This window comes from Peromyscus californicus, unplaced genomic scaffold, assembly GCF_007827085.1.
Source record: "Peromyscus californicus insignis strain IS unplaced genomic scaffold, ASM782708v3 Scaffold_21__1_contigs__length_65335640, whole genome shotgun sequence".
In the NCBI taxonomy this organism is placed as follows: Eukaryota; Metazoa; Chordata; class Mammalia; order Rodentia; family Cricetidae; genus Peromyscus; species Peromyscus californicus.
The window spans coordinates 35,094,200-35,106,416 of record NW_026294514.1 but is presented as its reverse complement, the minus strand read 5'-3'; the positions used below and the strand labels follow the sequence as shown (position 1 = coordinate 35,106,416).

The window sequence follows — 12,217 nt, the reverse complement described above, 5'->3', positions numbered from 1 at the left end:
CTATTTCTGCACATGTTTTTAAAGCGTCTGTCCTACCACAGTGTTTTGCCAACTGCTGTTCTTAACATGCCATTAGTTCTGTGTCATTACATATTTTCCAACAATATTGTCTGTGGCGGCTGCAGAATATTGCATTGTTTGATTGTGCCATAATTCATTTAACCACCACTTTCATGAATTATTTATCGATTGCTTTGGTGCCAGCACTCTGCAAGAAATAAATGAATCCAACAAGGCCCTGCCCTTGGAGCTGCAGGAAGGGAAAAGAGGAGCCACTGGCAATAGGTTCCAATGTCTTGAAGGTTAGCAGGGGTAACTGAACTTACCTGGAGATGGAGAGAGGGGTGAGGGACATCTAACATCTGGGATCTCAAGCCGTAGGGAACTTCCGAATCCCTTCCTTCACCCCTCCTCCCTGGAGAGCTTTTTAAAACACATATTGCTGATTGCTGGCCCCAGCCTAGACTTCCTGTCTTGTCAAGTGCGGAGAAGGCTTCGAGATTCATTTCTCTAAGAGTTCTGAGTGCTGCTGCTGTTCTGGGCCACCTTAAATGCTTTTAAGGTGGTCTCACCTCTTCACTCTAATAAGCAGCTCCTAAAGCATGTCTGTCTGGGTGATGAATATTTCATGCTTAAGCATCTCTGATTATACCAGAGAGGAAGCGTGACACTCTGAAACTTGACTACAGGTACTCTGCACTAGCACTCAGCTTCCTCACATCAAAGAGAGTGATTGTAAGACCTATGAGTTAACTGTCACTGATGGTCTGACAGAATAAGCAGTAAATCTGTTTGCTATCATTGCTGTAGGTATTGTTTCCTTAATATAAGCTCCTTGAGTATCATGTCTGGTGTTAAGAGTTGGCAGAAGGAGGCTGGAAGATAATTCAATGGTTAAGACTGCTTGCTGCTCAGTTATGGGGATCAGAGTTCGGATCCCAGCATCTACATTGGATCCTCACATAGACCTGTAACCCCAGTTCTGAGGGATCCATACACTCTTCTGCCTTCTGTGGAAACTTGAATACGCATGTACACATTCACACACACACACACGGGGGTGGGTGGGTGTGTGGGTGTATAACTTTCAATAAAATTAGTTTCTAGAAAAGAAGAATAGGCAGAAATAAGAAAAAAAAATTCAAAAAGGAGAGGGAGAAACATAAACCAGGCAGAAATGCAGGGTTTTCAAAATATACCACCAAGTTCATTGACAGAATGAGTTGGAAACTTCAAAGTCTAGAGCAGTAATTACCAAAATGTGGTCCCCAATACCAGCAGCATCAGCACCATGTGGGAACTTGCCAGAAATGTGGATTCTTTGGACCTGGGCCAACCCATAGTAGCAGATGCTGATTCATGGCCAGATTTGAAGGCTGCCATTCTGGACTCCTTTGGGTTTCTGTCCTGAAAAGCAGCAGGGCCTGTGTGTCTGTGAAGTGCTCAGGCATGGTAGACGAGGAAGACTGGGGTCCAGGGCATTCCAAGTCAGTTACTGGAACAAAAGTAAAATCCCAGCCAGAGACCACACTGGGGCAGCAGAGGTACAGAGAGGGGTCTTAGAGCACTGCAGGGCAGGAAATGCTATCTGCCATCCCTGATATTGTTAGCTCGTCAATCCCAGACCCTGCAGCTTTCTTCAGGGCCAGGGAATGGTTGACAGCACAGTTGGACAGTGTCTTCGGTCAGTCCCTTTATTTTCTAGGTCCACCTCTCTCATCAGCAAAGCCTGTCTCTTCTGTAGGGCTGGGGAGAGCATCTCAGTAGACCTGAGGGGTTGACTGACACCCTTGGCTTTGTCATCGGGGTGCTAAGGAGGCTGGAGGCAAGAAGAAAGACCAGTAAAGTGGCCCCACTCTCCTAAGAAGACAGGAGTAGCAAGCGTTTGTGAGCCACCTAATAGGGGTGCTGGGATCTTAACTCTGGTTGGTCCTCCTTTGGCTGAATGGCCAGTCTTAAGCTATATTTCAGTTTGCTCTGGCAGCCGTAGTGCTTGAACAGAGCTACACAAACACCCCACCCCTAGGTTCTGGTGGGCAAGTCTGAGATCAAGCTGGCCATGGGTTTAGTTTCTTTTGAGGTTCCTTTCCTGGTGGCTGCTTCTCCTTCTTCCTGTCAAGATCCCAGCCAGATTTGGTTTACCCACCCTAAGGGCCTTGTTATTGCCCTGATCATATCTTTGGAGACATTGTTGCCAAATATAGACATTCTAAGCCACTGGTAGTTAGGCGTTCACTATGAATTTGGAAGAAAGGTGGCACACACCAGCCCATAATAAGCTAATTCAAGGAGGCAGATAACAAGTAGAGTCTAGAAACATGGAGAGGGCTAGTAATTCAGCCAGATAGTTCTAATGGCATAAATACCCACAATCATGATGGGCTGCTACTATGACCCCATAGAAACTGCAGTTAAGGAATTGGAAAGAAGAAAATGGAAGCCAAGCACTTAAAACACCCTGCAAGACAAGTGCAGTTGTGTCAAGATCCACAAGGATGCATCTGCAGCTTGTCAAGTGGTGGGGTAGGGTGTCTGATGGATACCACCTCTGCCTTTGCTCCCTGGTTACTCCAGATGTGCTCTTCTCCATGCCTGCTGAAGTTTCTCTCTCCCTCCAGAGGAAGTGCAGACTGGGTTGTATATGTATACTGCTCCAAAGACTCCGTTGATAATTCACGTGAAGGGTTTCACTTGAAACCAGCACATCCTAAACCCTTGATAAAAAGCCATTTCTAAGAACTGAATCCTAAGCTGGATGTGGTGGCACATGCCTTAAATCAAGCACTTGGAAGGCAGAGGCAGGCAGATCTTTGAGTTCGAGGCCAGACTGGTCTACAGAGCAAGTTCCAGGACAGCCAGGGCTATACAGAGAAACCCTGTCTCAAAAACCAACCAACCAAACACAACCAACAAAAAAGAATCCTGTTAAATTTGATTCATTCCTCCATCCAGATTTTAAAAACATCATCATGAAAGAATATTTGATTATAAAGGAATTTCATGTTCAACATCTTCCAAAAGCAAAATAAATAATAATAATAACAATACAATAATGAAGAAAATGGGATAACCTTCCTTTCAACACCTCCCTGGTCTGGGGCTACAGCTACGATCTAACCCTTTACCAGATCATGGCGGAACTAAGGTCAGTTTGCCACACCTTTCAGAACCTCAGTTTCCCTGGTCGCTTGGTGGAGGTCATAAGCTGATATCATCCACTTGGGATGATTCCATGTCATCAAAGCGGAGAGGAAGCCCAGAGTCAGTTCATGGGACGTACAGGCTCCAGTTTTCACCACCATCATCATGAATTTTCCCACAGGGTGCAAAGGAGAGCCTGGACTGGACGGCAGGAGGGGCCAGGATGGCATCCCTGGACCTCCTGGGCCTCCGGGACGCAAAGGTGACACTGGAGAGGCTGGCTGCCCTGGAGCACCAGGTAGAGTTTCCCTTTCTTCCCTTGTCTCTGACATTGCAGTCTCTACTCTCAGCCACTTTTAAAGTGGATGTACAAATAGATTTGCCTTGGATACCAGCTCTGCAAATATTGGAAGGGATTTTCATGTTTTCTATTTTATACTAATACATCCCAATCACCTGGGAGGTGTTTTTATCCTTAGCAACCATTGGGGAGAGGTTTCTAAGACACCCCTCCTCCACACAGAGGAGCTGTGTTCTTGTGTACTACAGACAGACTAGGGGTGCAGTTTCAAGTGGCAGATGGGTCCGGCTCCCCTCTGTTTCCTGATGCTGAGCATGATGCTGAAACACAAATATTAGAAAATGCCCTAAATTGTGGGCTTTGTTTTATTTTATTTCTTTCTTCCTGCAGGCCCTCCTGGTCCACCTGGTGATCCTGGGCCCAAGGGTTTTGGCCCTGGATACCTCAGTGGCTTCCTCCTTGTTCTCCACAGTCAGACAGATCAAGAACCTACCTGCCCTGTGGGTATGCCCCGGCTTTGGACCGGGTACAGTCTGTTATACATGGAAGGACAGGAGAAGGCACACAATCAAGATCTTGGTATGGATACACCAGGATAGATGCTGTTATGTGCTATGTAGGTCCATTCACACAATGGCCTGAGAGTAAAGTCCTGGAGTTAACCTTACAGATTCATCAACTTCTTAACCACTAATCTTCCATGGCATGACTACTTACAAACAAAACATGCTAATTCCCATGATCTTGTTAGATCCCCCAGAGCCTCATTTGGTGACTAGATTATCTGCCTATTACTCTCTCTCTCTCTTTTTTTTTTTTTTTTTTGATACATGGTTTCACTACGTAGTGCTGGTTGACCTGGAACTGTGTAGACCAGACTAGCCTCAAAGTCACAGAAACCTACCTGCCTCTGCTTCCTAAGTGCTGAAATTAAAGGCATGGGCCATCACAGGCATGGGCCACCATAGGCATGAATGGGCCTTGATTGTTCTTTTTTCTTTTTCTTTCTTCAGTGTTCTTCTGCAATAGGATAAATGTAACCTTGTTATAGAATGCAACCTTTTGCTACTACATGTAAATGATTTAATTGGGCATGCTGAGTGTCTGTATGTATATATGGATTGGTTGAAAGCAGAACTTGCTGGGTGCATTCCAAAGCATTGGCCAGTGCCAGCTCTCAGCCCTGTTCTGTTTGGTTTGGGGAATCATGGGACTTTAAGCATCAGGCTCCATGTTCTTTTCCATCTTCCAACAGCAGGTTTACAGGCAGCCGTTCTTTAGGGACAAGGGAAAGGAGAATGAATGCTTATCTTGAACCTGCTTTCTCTCCTTTCCTTTCTAATATCGGGTTCTTCTCTTGCCCTGGTTGAGCTGAAGCACCCGTCTTAAAGCTCTGTAGAATCCCTGGGCAAAATCCAAACCCCTTAACAAGACTGCCAAAGCCCACATCCTGTGGTCTGAAGTATCTCCAGATACCCGGAGACGAAGTCACACAGAAGCATTCTCCCTGGCTCCCACAAGCCTCCACTGAGCTCTGAGCCCAACGCTCTGTGCCTCTGGATCTCTCCATCTCAGCATCTTCTCCTTTGATCAGTCACCACTATCTCCAAACCCAAAATTTTCACATTGGGTATCCCAGCATAGAATAAAGTTCCAGTCATCCTTCTGGGAATTCTGGGCAGCTCACACCTCTCATCCACAGGGCTTCTCCATTACCATCTGTTTGCTCATTTGTATTAGGAAGATATATGTTTCTGTGCTCATCTCTAGCCCTTGGTGGACTGTTGGACTCCAAAGAGAGGGATGAGTGGATGGAGGCTGGTCCACAGATCGGGGAGGTGGTCAAAGTGGTAATGGGCTCTAGCACGGTTCTCCATAGGTCATAGCAGTGTCTATAAATGCCACGTGTGGAAGTCACTGGTTGCTTGCACACGACAGGCAGCTCATATACTGTGTATCTTTTCTTCCCGAGGTTTGGCAGGGTCTTGTCTCCCTGTGTTTAGCACACTGCCCTTTGCCTACTGTAACATCCACCAAGTGTGCCACTATGCCCAGAGAAATGACAGGTCCTACTGGCTGTCCAGTGCCGCTCCTCTTCCTATGATGCCACTCTCAGAGGAAGAGATCCGCCCTTACATCAGCCGTTGTGCTGTGTGTGAGGCCCCAGCACAGGCAGTGGCTGTCCATAGTCAGGACCAATCCATCCCACCGTGTCCACGGGCGTGGAGGAGCCTCTGGATCGGGTACTCGTTTCTGATGGTGAGTCTCCTACCCTTGAATCTTATTCCTGTCTAGATGGTAGTTCTGTGTACTGTGTAGATACCAGAGGACACAAGGTCAGCCGGGCCAGGGCAGACTATAGCCTGCTGAGATATAGGGCCGTCATTATTGTTTTTAATTTTTTTTTTCTCATCAATAATTTTTTGGTAAGTTTCATAGAAGATAGATTTATTTCAGCCATCAGTGAAATTGGCTCCACTTGGCATAGACACCCCCAAACACCCTTACTGCACCTCAGCAGATTTAAGTTGTTCTCTATGGAGTGACTTATGTAAGAATTTTTAAATTTAAATGGGTACGTTGCTGATTCAGTCTGGGTGGACTGGAGTGGCTGAGCCTTAATTCTTCACTTTTGTCTGGCTAGCACACTGGAGCTGGGGACCAAGGAGGAGGACAGGCACTCATGTCGCCCGGCAGCTGCCTGGAGGACTTCAGAGCTGCACCCTTCCTTGAATGCCAGGGCCGGCAGGGAACCTGTCACTTCTTTGCAAACGAATACAGCTTCTGGCTGACCACTGTGCACCCAGACCTGCAGTTTTCCAGTGGCCCGTCACCGGACACCTTGAAAGAAGTGCGGGCCCAGCGCCAGAAAACCAGCAGGTGCCAGGTCTGCATGAAGTACAGCTAGAGGATTCTAAACATGCCAAGGGGCATCAACAGAGACATCCCAGGGAGGGAAAAAAGATCCCCCAACGATTCTGGCAAATCCCGTGGTGCTCTCTCCTTCAGCCATAACTTGTCTCAGCATGGTTACTCCAGGAGTCCTCCTTTTCCTCGCTACAGGTCAAGCAGACAAACGCTGCACACACGCATTTGTTTGGCCCCCAGCAATCTAGATGAAACCCACACATTCTCCTCTTTTTGAGATGATGGAAGAACAGGCTTTATTTGAACATGTGTTAATTCCCAGAAAAGCGAGTGAATGACAACGACCAGATTAGAAATGACCGAAAACTTCATTCATTGGTTGGTAGAGTCTCAAACAACTGAAGTCAATTATTCTGCAATCCATTGGGCTCCTGGCTAGATTTTACAGGAACAATATAAATAGGCCAACAAATGAAGCTACGAAGTAGAGATTTGCAGTGTTTCAAAATGATTTCCTCTATAATCTATTTTTTTTTCTTAACCATGCACTTTAAATAATTGTGGGACCATGGCCCAAAGAGGTTTTTAAAAAGAGGAAGAAAAGAAAAACAGCCTCTCTCCACTGCCAGTATTAGCAGTTCATTTCAAAGCAGAGTGAGTCATTTTGCCAGGAAGGCCTGCAGTCCTGTATTCCAGGGCCTCGACATTAGCATAAACACTTCGCAGATGAATATAAAACATTATGTTCTCTTCTTCTGCATTTTACAGAGAATAGAAATGCCTACTTTGGCAACCCTTTTGAAAAGTAGCAATTATTGAAAAAATATATTCAATAAGGGATTAGGGGCCTAAAAGCTATTAATGAATATTAAGGTAGTGATTCACAAAAATTGACTCCCGGTCCCAGGGAACCTGCAAACAGACCACTTTTCCCCAGTCGGGGGCCAGCGTGTCCTCCTGCTAATGGGACTGAAGCCACATGGGGCTTACTCAGGCAATCCAGAGGCTGATACAAAGCCTCTTGCTCTCCTCCCCAGGAGAACCTGCGAGGCTCCTCCTCCCCAGGCATAATGGCTACTGACTCCTGAAGTGACAGGGCTATCATTACGCACTTGGGAGAAAATTAAGGGCTGACTTAATTAAACTTAGGTAAGAAGATTCATTTATGTCAGGGTCACCCCACCAGGAAGGCGGGGGGCTCTCTTGAACAGAAACAAAGACGATAGCCAATCTGAATTTTGTGTTTCTGATTCTTTCTTTCTTTTTTTTTTTTTTTTCTTTATAGGAGCATCCGTCTCGCCAATTTTCAAACATTCTTTATATTAAATTAGCATCATGGCAAGACGGCTGCTTGACACTGGGCCTTAGCAGCTCCTGCACACTGTTAGCTAGGATCCATGTCAATTTGCAGTGATTTTTCTGCATACCAAAACGTCTGCTGGCTACTAAGCCAGGGATCCCTACAAATCACAATTTAAAAGCTTGGCTAGAAAAGATTTTTTTTTTTTGAACTCACCTTCCTCAGCTAAAGTAAAATTGTCATTTTAATAGAGAGAAAGGATTTTCCCCTGAGAGTGACACTCATGTCAGAGCTCACTTTCCAGTGCACTTAAGAATAATTGAAAGAAAAACTCAATTAAAATTTTGTTTCTGGGGCTGGAGAGATGGCTCAGTAGTTAAGAGCACTTACTGTTCTTGTAGAGGGTCTGAATTCAGTTCCTAGCACCCAGGTCAGGTGGCTCATAGTCACCATTAACTCGAGTTCCTCTTCTGGCTTCCATGGGCACTCTTGTACACATGCAAATACCCACCCACAGACACATAGTTATACACATAATTAAAGACAAAGTAAATAAAAAAAAAACATTTCTAAGACATGTTTTCCTTGCCATCCTTTGATCAACGATGAACTCCTTTATGCAGAATACATTTAGTGTTTTGCTGTAGGCTGCCTGTGGGGTGGCAGCTTGAAGAGAACTTTCTGGCAAATATTATCTATTTTATTTTATTATTTTTTTAAGCTAGCACCTCAGTCTGAAGTCCAACTTGGCCCAGAACTCACTACATAACCTCATGCTGGCTTCAAAATCTTGGCTATTGTCTGGAGCCTCCAAAGTGCTAGGAGTTCAGCTTTTTTTTTTTTTTTTTTTTTTAAAGAAACACAGTTTTTGTTTTGTTTTCAAGACGCTAAATTGTCCTAGTCTGGAACTAACTATGTAACCCGGGCTGAATGTCTCTATTTTTAACATGAAATATTATCTTAATGTAGCAGAATATTTCCTATTGACCCATTTGAGTTTTGAGCTCATGCCATGCATGGTCAATATTTTGAGCGTCTGAAATCGAAGCCCACTTCTTCTTTATTTGCATTACTCTTATGTTTCCAGAATCTTTATCTATCACCCCAAACCAGGCCTCCTGAAAGTTCATCATGAACTTGGTCTGAGAACATGTCCGAGGAAGAGGTGAGGGGAACAGGTTCAACCACTAGAGCACACAGGGCTTGCTACACAACTACGTCAAATCCTTCAACTTTGCGGTTAGGAGAGCAACAGGCTTCACACATACGTTAGGACTGGCTGAATAAGGAGGGCAGCTTAGCCGCCTGAGATAGTAAGCATGAAGCAGTTCAAAGTATTGATCCCACAGCCCCCCTCTGAATACGGCATGGATCGGAAATGTATTTTGAAAGGGTCCAGAAGGGCAAAACAACAGGAAGAACATTCTTGGGACAGAGGAGCATGTTATTTTTAAAGTTATTATCTCTCTTTCCATCTGGCTATATATCAATGTTTTTGGAACAGCCTCGCTCAGTGGGGACCATGAACAAAGCTTTGTAGTTATCCTAACCTATTACTGTGATGGTCTTATCTAAACCTCGTTTTCAAGATCTCCACCCTTGACTGGCTGGAATGTGCCTCGGTCCCTAATGAGAATTACTTTGAGGCCCCGTCCTAGAGCACCGACTAGGTGCTTCCTTCTGGGTCTTCATTCTTGGTAAGCGGAGCCCATCAGTGAGGCAGGTTGTCCATGCTGCCTGTGGTCTGTTCCCCAAGCTGAAACTCACATCCCCGCTTTGGAGGGCTGCTCCTCCCACTCCGTGCTTCCAGCATCTCATACAGAGCTTTCCACCTAGTCTCTCACAGGAGATATCTCCAGTGTGGAATCCCAGCCATCCTCTAAGTTCCACCCAAATTAGATTGTGTTATCTTTTGGCTTCAGATCCACAATGACCACACTGCTTGTGCAGTCCAAATGACTTCACATGGGGTGAAAGGTCCCTTGTGGACTGTGAGGCTTATGCCTGTGAGTGTCTCTTGTCAGCATGAGCTGGACACAGCTCTGTGACTGATCACATACCTTTGTGTCTTTGGCTCCTCTTTCTACCATCAATGTCCTCCCTTGGGTCCATTGGTTTGGTAGACACGTGTTTATCCTAGCACAATAGATTAGTGTGGATATATGAACTTCCCAAAGAGACTTGGGGGGGAGGGGAGCTGTGTGCTCTCCATCACTTCTCTAAAGCGTCTCAGCGCACTTCTTTCATTCCCTGGTTAAAAACTGAAGCCCTTGTGGGGTAGGGACCGTGCTTTGCTAGTCTTTGGATGTCCAGGGTTAGCATATGAATGTGCCTATTACTGACTCAATTCTGTCATTCAGTGACAATTTCCTATGCCTTATTAAGCCTTTGATGTTCCTCTCTGCATATAAGATCTCATTGGTAAAAGGGTGCCCAGCACAATAAGCCTTTCTCACTTCAGGATATCAGAAGGTTAAACATACGCACACATTCCACAAGCTCTTAATACAATTATCACTGTAGTGCCAATCAACAAGCACTGACCCCTCTTCGCTCCATCATTAATTACTTCCCGATGAACTGAAATTTCAGAGATGAGATCTGCTCTGAGATTTGGCAGAAAGAAGATCCTTCGCTGAAGTGACATGATGACTCATGCTACAAATCTGTATTCCCTCATGATTTAAGGGCTTCTTGGCACCAGGTTGCCTCTGTGTATGTTTTTGTGTGTTTTGAGTGCTTAGAAAAAGTCAGGAGAATGGCCCCTGAGACTTGAACTTCCATCAAAGAGTTTCTTTGCCACTTCCTGCAGGTTGCCACCAAATAGACCACTCTCCTTTGTGGTCAGGGCTTCTACCAGCCCCCTGGAATAATTTAACAGTCGTCTCTTTTACTTGGTATGGCTATAAGAATAGTGGGAAAAGGAGGACTCCAAACGGGTTGGACCCAGATTTCAATCCACATGTGTCCCTTCCCAGTTGTGTTGCCATGGGTGAGTTCTGCTGAATTTCCCTCATTTATAAGGTAGGACATTACATTCCTGTTGAAAATTAAGGTTGGATTATTGCCTAACTAGTGCATAGCAGTCACCATGCACCAATTATGGTCACATCTTCTATTTAAAATAAGGTATTTAATATGGAAACTATTTCTTGCCTCTTCCCCCCCACAACAAAAATTACATGTTGATTCTCACAGGGGATATAAATTACTGATTAGAATAATTCATACCTAGCCAGTTCTTAACATCTTTGGGAATGCTCCTTTATTTCAATTCTCAAAGTTATTGTACCACAAAAAGTTATCACAATTTCCTGCAGGGACATTATGAGTAAGGTCTGCAGGGAACAAACAATTGACATTAAAAAATCAGCATTCTACAATTGTCACTGTTATCTGCAAGAAATTCTGCATAATACATTTTAAACCAGGCGTCTAGCTGCCACATCCATGTGAAATGCTTGAATTTTTATGGTGCTTAAATATTTAATGATTCATTGGGAAAATGTGAAACATGTCTGATAAACTGCATCCCTTTCTCTAACCTGTAGTTTTAGAGTAAAAAATTTTGATCACGCAACTTTTGCAAGATACTTGATCTACTACTGACACATAAATATTTGCTGTATTGTCACTTATGATATGGTTCATTATATATAAAATTGTGTGACAGCTTCCAAAACCACTGTTTTCGATGAATGTATTTTCTTTTAAACCCAAGTGGATTTCCTTTTCTATGTATATGTGTTCTTGTATACAGATGCATGTATGTATGAAGTTGTGCTTATGTGCATGTGCTGTGTGTATGTAGGGTAGAGGTCCTAAATTGTTGTTCCTCGGGTGCTCCATCCACCTTGTTTTTTGGGATAGCATCTTCATTGACCTGAAATTCACCAAGTAGGCTAGCTGGCTGGCCAGGGAGCCCCAGGTACCCACCTGTTTCTTTGTCCTCAACACTGGGAACACAAGCATGCACCACCATGTCTGGCTACTTTTATTTAATGTGGGTTCTGGAAAGTTTAACTAATCCTCATGTTCTCATGGCTAACACTTACTGACTGAGCTATCATCCCAGAACTGCTCCCCTCTTTATTTTAAATCTACCTTATAATTCTGTCTACCCTTAGAACTGGCTTAGTAGGCAAGTAAGGTGATTTGCAGAAAGGAAGAGCCAAGGCTGGGAAGACTGAGACTCCAGGGCTCTGTGAAGCATAGGTTTCTATTCAGTGTTGGGTGGAGAAAGGAAATAAAACCAGGCCTCAGGCAAGAGAGTTAAATCAATCATAGGTGATGGGCAGTATGGGTCTCAGCCCTCTCCAGGCCTTAGCAGTCACATTAAGCAAGATGAGATGCCTACTTCCAGGATTATTTGAAGGGCTGAAGGCATGAAAGCCAACTGTAGAGATATCCATTGTAAGATACTGTGACTTGTAGCCTCCCTGTGCTAGTGAGCTTTTCATTGCTCATATCAGATGCCAGAGAGAAACAATTTAGAACTTTTTTGGACTCAGTTTCAGCTCAAGCTTTGCTGGATTAACTGAGGTGTGTAGAGGAGTCTCTTGCTGTGGGAGCATGGAGCAGAGGCTGCTCACCTCACAGTGGCCAGG

The 12,217-nt window shown here is 44.6% G+C and overlaps 2 protein-coding genes across 7 annotated transcripts in view; one reads left to right on the top strand and one right to left on the bottom strand.

Moving 5' to 3' along the window:
- Nucleotides 1–8,465, top strand: part of Col4a4 (collagen type IV alpha 4 chain) — a 116,815-nt gene extending 108,350 nt beyond the window's left edge. The window contains 4 exon segments of the mRNA XM_052750033.1: nt 3,323–3,439; nt 3,833–4,021; nt 5,415–5,701; nt 6,087–8,465. Of these exon segments, the coding sequence (XP_052605993.1) occupies nt 3,323–3,439; nt 3,833–4,021; nt 5,415–5,701; nt 6,087–6,350 (857 nt within the window). The 3' untranslated portion in view covers nt 6,351–8,465.
- Rhbdd1 (rhomboid domain containing 1) overlaps nt 1–12,217 on the bottom strand; it is a 171,458-nt gene that overhangs the window by 615 nt on the left and 158,626 nt on the right. The gene's annotated exons all lie outside the window — the stretch shown is intronic.